Source organism: Benincasa hispida, chromosome 10 (assembly GCF_027475165.1).
Source record: "Benincasa hispida cultivar pf3 chromosome 10, pf3_genome.v1.1, whole genome shotgun sequence".
NCBI classification, from domain to species: Eukaryota; Viridiplantae; Streptophyta; class Magnoliopsida; order Cucurbitales; family Cucurbitaceae; genus Benincasa; species Benincasa hispida.
In genome coordinates, this window is record NC_143487.1 from 52,327,339 (window position 1) to 52,333,062 (window position 5,724).

A 5,724-nucleotide genomic window follows, 5' to 3' on the forward strand; every position below is an offset into this window, starting at 1 on the left:
AGACAAGGTTCATGTGCATAAATTCTAAGAGAATCAACAGATATCAAGTTCTTTAAAGCAGTCAAATGTTTATGAGAAGGATGTCTAAGTCTATCATACCAAGTAGAAACTGAGCAATGAGATGCATTACAAACAACAACATATGTAGGAGCCTGCTTATTTTGTTGTTCAATGTGAAATAGGTAAAGACCTTGCCACAAGTTAGGCTTGCCAATCATCTTCAAAGACAACTTGTCCTAAGTCATATAAGAAGATTCAACAAATTTGATAATAATAGGCAATTGTTTAGTGAGAGCACAAATAGAAATCAAGTTGAAGGAGAAATCATGTATGAACAGAACATCTTAAAGGACAAAGTTGGATGATAACTTTATAGATCCCATGTATTGAACAACAATCTTAGACTGATTTGGTAAAGAAACTGAAGCATTAGCAATAGGCATAAGAGATGTAAAGGCATCTTGTTGATACCATATGTGAGTTGTTGCTCTAGAATCTAATTCCAAGCACTAGGCATAATAAGAGAAGCAGAGGAATCAGGGCAAATACCTGCAACATGTGAGGTAGTGGCAGATGATTCAGTGTCAGTCTTGAACTTGGCCAAATGAGACAGTAACAAGGACAATAACCCATGGCGTTATTCAGTTGTCAAAGAAGAAAGCAAGTTAGATGGAATTGCCTTCTCGAATGAAGGATTTTTCTGGTGAAGACGATGACTTGGTGGATAGCCATGGAGCTTATAACAATGATCAACAGTGTGTCCATGTATACCACAGTGTGAACAAATAGGCTTATCTTTCTTCTTGGACATATTTAAAAGATTTGATGGGCCAGTGGAGGTGCCATTGGTTGTTGAAGAATTCTTGACTATGAGTGCAGTAGTGGAAGAAATAGATGACGTTAAGTAAGAAGATGGAATTGCATGCTGTTCTGTTTCTTGAACAACCAAAGAAAACACTCGATTAATGGTTGGTTTAGGCTCCATCAGTAACAACTAAGCTCGGATTTTACTGAAAGAGTCATTGAGACCCATAAGAAAAGCCATTACGTACTCGATTTGAAAATATTGAACAAGGTATTTGACACCACCAGAGGTACAACGACCACAAGAACATACCGACCGGTAACAAACTAATTCATTCCAGAGAGATTTCAATTCTGCATAATATGCGGTCACAGAGGTTTGATCTTGAGAAAGATTCGATAACTCACGTTGAAGCTGGAAAACTCTTGGACGATTCTTGCGTGGATATCGTTCTTGAAGATCAACCCAAATTTCACGAGCAGAATCAACAAAATTGATACTTGTAGATATCTCCTTAGATAATGAATTGAGAATCTAGGCAGTGACTACACCATTGCAGATAATCCAAGAACTGAGCAAATCACCTGTTGGACGTGGAACAGATCTATCAACAAATCCTAATTTATTCTTCACAGTGAGACCGATGACCATGGCTTGACTCCAAGATGTGTAATTCGTTTCAGTGAGTAAATTGGGAACAAGAACAAATTTGGTGCTATCGGAATGGTGAAGAAAGTAAGGATTGGTGTATTGTTCAAGAACAATAAGATTAAGCGGCATTGATGGTGGAACGACAAATCGAAGGTAGAAGAGGTAGTTAGGATGTTAGAGTTTTGTGGAGAAGAAAGTGAATCTTCACCGGCCATGGCAGAAGGTTTCAAGAAAGGGAAGAAGAGTAGGGCGTGGGAAGAAGGAACTCAAAGAAGAAGTGCGAAATTTTCATCTAATACCATATTGAGACTTGAGTTTTGGATAAAAAATATTCCTCATTTTATTAAAGTGTATAGGAGGCAAATATATACACTTAAAGATAGCTGAGTTAGAAATTAACTATAGTTAAAATACAAAGAGTAAAACTAACTTCAATACAAGGGATCACCCAAATTTTTGGTCTCCCCTAATTTTGATTTTGATTATTATTGTTATTTTTTTAATTTTTATTTTTTCTGATTTTGATTATTTATTATTATTAGGATAATTTCAAATATAATAAAATAAACCAAAATATTTACAAATATAATAAAATGTCATTGTCTATCAATGACAGATACTAATAAACTACTATCGTCTATCACTAGTAGACATTGATAGAGTCACTCATAGACGGTAACATTCCACTATATTTAAAAATATTTTAAATATTTTTTCATTTAAAATAATTTCTCTTATTATTTTGCAGTCAACTCTCTTTGCAGCACATTGACCCTTTAATCTTCACATTCAATAATAACAGGTATTGTTTCACATTTTCTCCCACAATAAATGACAGACAAATCTTTTGTGACAGAAACTTCTCATCTAACTTTACACTGATAGCACCCTACATTAATACAATCACACACCCAATTTCAAAAGGAAAAAAAGAAAAAGGTAAAAACAAATCTCACAGCCCATATTCCAAAAAATACAAAGATCAATAACGCATAATTGCATTTTGAAAAAAAACCAATCAAAGAACACGAAGTACCAGTGCCCAGACGGGGAAAACAAAGAGGAGGACAATGCCGATGGTGTTCGAAATGCCATTCGCTTTCGTGAAGGAGTTTCGGAATCCACCAGAGGCTCTGATGTGTTCTTGCAGTAAATAGCATGATATGATCAGACAGATTGCTTCTCCGATGGCGTCGCCCCTTATCGTGTGCGCAAATAAACTCGGAGCCACCACAATCAGAAGTATCAAAGCCCCAGGCAATTCAAGCCAATCTGTATTTCCAGACAATCAGAGAATGGAATGCAATAATAATACTTCCACATGATAATAGATAGTAGTTTATGTGATGTGAAATTACTAAACTCTAAGCTTTTAAGTTAAAAATACATTTTTGGTCCATAGATTTCATAATGTTATATTTAGTCAAGTTTTGAGTTTAGATTCAATTTGATCCTTGAGATTTACACTTCTAAATTAATGAATAGTGAAGCTTAATTAATTACAATTCTCTTAAATTAATTAATAGACATTATAGAAAATGAAAAATTGAGGTTAAAAATGTAAATCTTGAAATTTAAGACAAAATTGAAACCAAACTCAAATCTCAAACATAAAAGTGTAACATTTGAAGACTTATCAAAACCAAATGTGTAACATTTGAAAAATTAGGGACCAAATAGAAACTAAACCCAAAAACTTCTTACCGAAAAGGTACTTCCCCATTTACTTATAAGGTTGGAGTATATATATAGTTGTGAACGAGGTTTAATTCCTTTCACTTTGGTGAATCAAATTATATTGGAATTGAGAATACAATGTGAAAGCAGGTTTTGAAGGTATTTACCCAAAGGTAATATATTTTAACTAAGCTTCCGTTTGGTAACCATTTTATTTTTTGTTTTTGTTTTTAAAAATTAAACCTATATTATCCACATTTCTTATCTTGATTTGTATCTTTTTTAATTACAATGGTTGAATTCTTAGTTAAATTCCTAAAACAAAAACAACTTTTTAAAGACTATTTTTTTTAGTTATTAAATTTTGGCTTGGTTTTTTAAACAAGTAGATAACAAAAGAAGAAATATGAAGATGGAAAAAGTGTTCATAAGTTTAATTTTCAAAAACAAAAACCAAAAACAAAAAAATAAAATAGTTACCAAACGGGTCTAAAGTTTTGGATTTCTTGATTATTCTAATGTTAGGCCTGTCTGACTTCATAAACTCAAAAAGATATCAAAAGGTTTGATAATGGATTTTTGTTTATTAATTGTTTCTTTACAGTATTGTTCTAAGAGTTTGAAAATAGAAGAGATGGGTCTTTCAAAGTCAGGTTCAAAAATAGTTTTCCTGTTTATATATTGTTTAAATATTAAGAACAAGACAACATACCAAAACAAAATAAACATTATTCTACCAAACAGTTTTTGTAATAACCACAGATATTTTCTTTTCAAATTTAGTTAAGATTTCAAAAAATACTTTAAAAAAGTGAAGGAACAAATTAAAAAAGAAAAGTAGACAGATAATAAAGTTAATCTAAAAAGGAAGAGGAGGAAGTCAAAGCAAAAATAACAAATAGAAAAACTAGTCATTCTGGCAGTCATCCAAAATTCTCCTCGTTGAGTATAATTCTATGAAATAAAAAGAAAAATGAAACAAGATGAAGATCAGAACTACCAATGGCTCTTAATCTATATCAATATACTTATCAGCTAGAACAATCTGCATTTATTATAAACCAAAAATGAATTCAATAAATGTGTAATCATTAATCAAGTTGAGCCCAAACTACCTGGAAATCGTCGTGGGAAGAAGAGACGGAGCACCACAGCAATGACGGCGACCCATTTTCCAAACTCTCCCCTGAAAGAGAAGGCAATTTAGCCACAGACAACAAAAAACCCAATTCCAGAAGCTTCGTTCGAAGCCAATTGCTCGGATTATCGCTCAGCAGTGAAGATAATCACCTGAGAAAACCGAAAATCACCCCGGGAAGACTGAAGAAAATGTACGGAATCAACAATGAGGTAAGGATATTCGTCTTCCAGTTCGTCCGATCCAAAATCAACAAGTAACTGCAGGTTACAAAACAAGTTAGAGTTGCAAAATTGTATAAAATCATCAATAGAAAAAAGAACTGGAGTGGAATTAAAACGATCCAAGAAAACCTAAAAGTAGATTAATCGAAAACGATAAAGAACACTCAGAAGCACATTTTGCAATGGAACACGAATGATTTCCCTAACGAAATCGATCTCATACTCTTGAATCAGTTCAACACATAAATCAACAAACAAATTACTTCAGTCGAGTAGAAACCAATCACAAAACACAAACTATTCCTCGAATCAAACTCGCCAATTAGCCTTCTCACAACAAAAACTTCCTCTAAAAAAAACGATCGACAGCGACGGACTAGAAACAACAAAATCACCAAAATTCAGCAATCAAACAAACACCAGAGTGAGAGAGAGAGAGAGGGAAAAACACACATAGCAGCAAAGGAAGCAATCCATTGAAGAAAAGAAGCGGCAAAACCCGAAGCACAGAGCTTAACTGCGTGTGTAGCAAGCTTTTTAGCAGCGTTACCGAGTTCCCGAAGATCAGAGGAGATCAGATCTGCAGCGTCAGAATCCGTCACCATTTTCAAGTAGTTCGGTTTCACCATTTACGAATTTCGGATCTTGTGAAGAAGATGACGAAGAAGAAGAAGAAGAAGAAGAAGAAGAAGAGCGAAGGTTTCGAAGCAGAGTACAGAGAGACACACAATTTTTTTTACTGTAAATAAGGAAATGGATTGGATCAACTTAATGATTACCACGTGGACCTTGTAATTGCGGGCCCACATTTTATTTAATTTCCTTTTCCGTCAGCCACGTGGCATTCTCGACTTTTTCTTCTATTTTCATTTTCTATTATTTTTAAAATTATATAATTTTTTTATTACGAACTAAGAAGATGACTTGCTAAACTGAAATTGCTTCCTAATTTTCGATGACTTGTAATCAAATATATGTTATAATATACGTGTTAAGTTAACATTTGTCCATGTCTATTATCGAGTAGTTATTTTATTTTACAAGCTATAAAACACGTGTCATACACATGGTTAAATATTTTTAGAACATCAATTATTTTATAAACTGTCAAGAACAAATTAACTTAGATTTTATTAAGTTTAAATAACAAAGATCTAACATGAGAATTAAAATAAAATAATCAATGACTAAAACTATATATATCTAATTTAGGTTAATTCACGACAATA

The 5,724-nt window shown here is 33.1% G+C and overlaps 1 protein-coding gene and 1 pseudogene across 1 annotated transcript; both read right to left on the bottom strand.

Annotated features, from left to right (window-relative positions):
• Positions 1–499: 499 nt before the first annotated feature.
• On the bottom strand, positions 500–1,724 carry LOC150033455 (uncharacterized; annotated as a pseudogene).
• Positions 1,725–2,213: 489 nt separating this feature from the next.
• On the bottom strand, positions 2,214–5,245 carry LOC120089403 (cold-regulated 413 plasma membrane protein 2-like). Its single transcript, XM_039046855.2, has 4 exons — positions 4,949–5,245; positions 4,424–4,531; positions 4,249–4,319; positions 2,214–2,728 (listed from the first exon to the last, which is right to left on the bottom strand). The coding sequence occupies exons 1-4, from the start codon at positions 5,122–5,124 to the stop codon at positions 2,475–2,477; spliced, it is 609 nt and encodes a 202-aa protein (XP_038902783.1). The 5' UTR covers positions 5,125–5,245; the 3' UTR covers positions 2,214–2,474.
• Between the last annotated feature and the right edge of the window lie 479 nt (positions 5,246–5,724).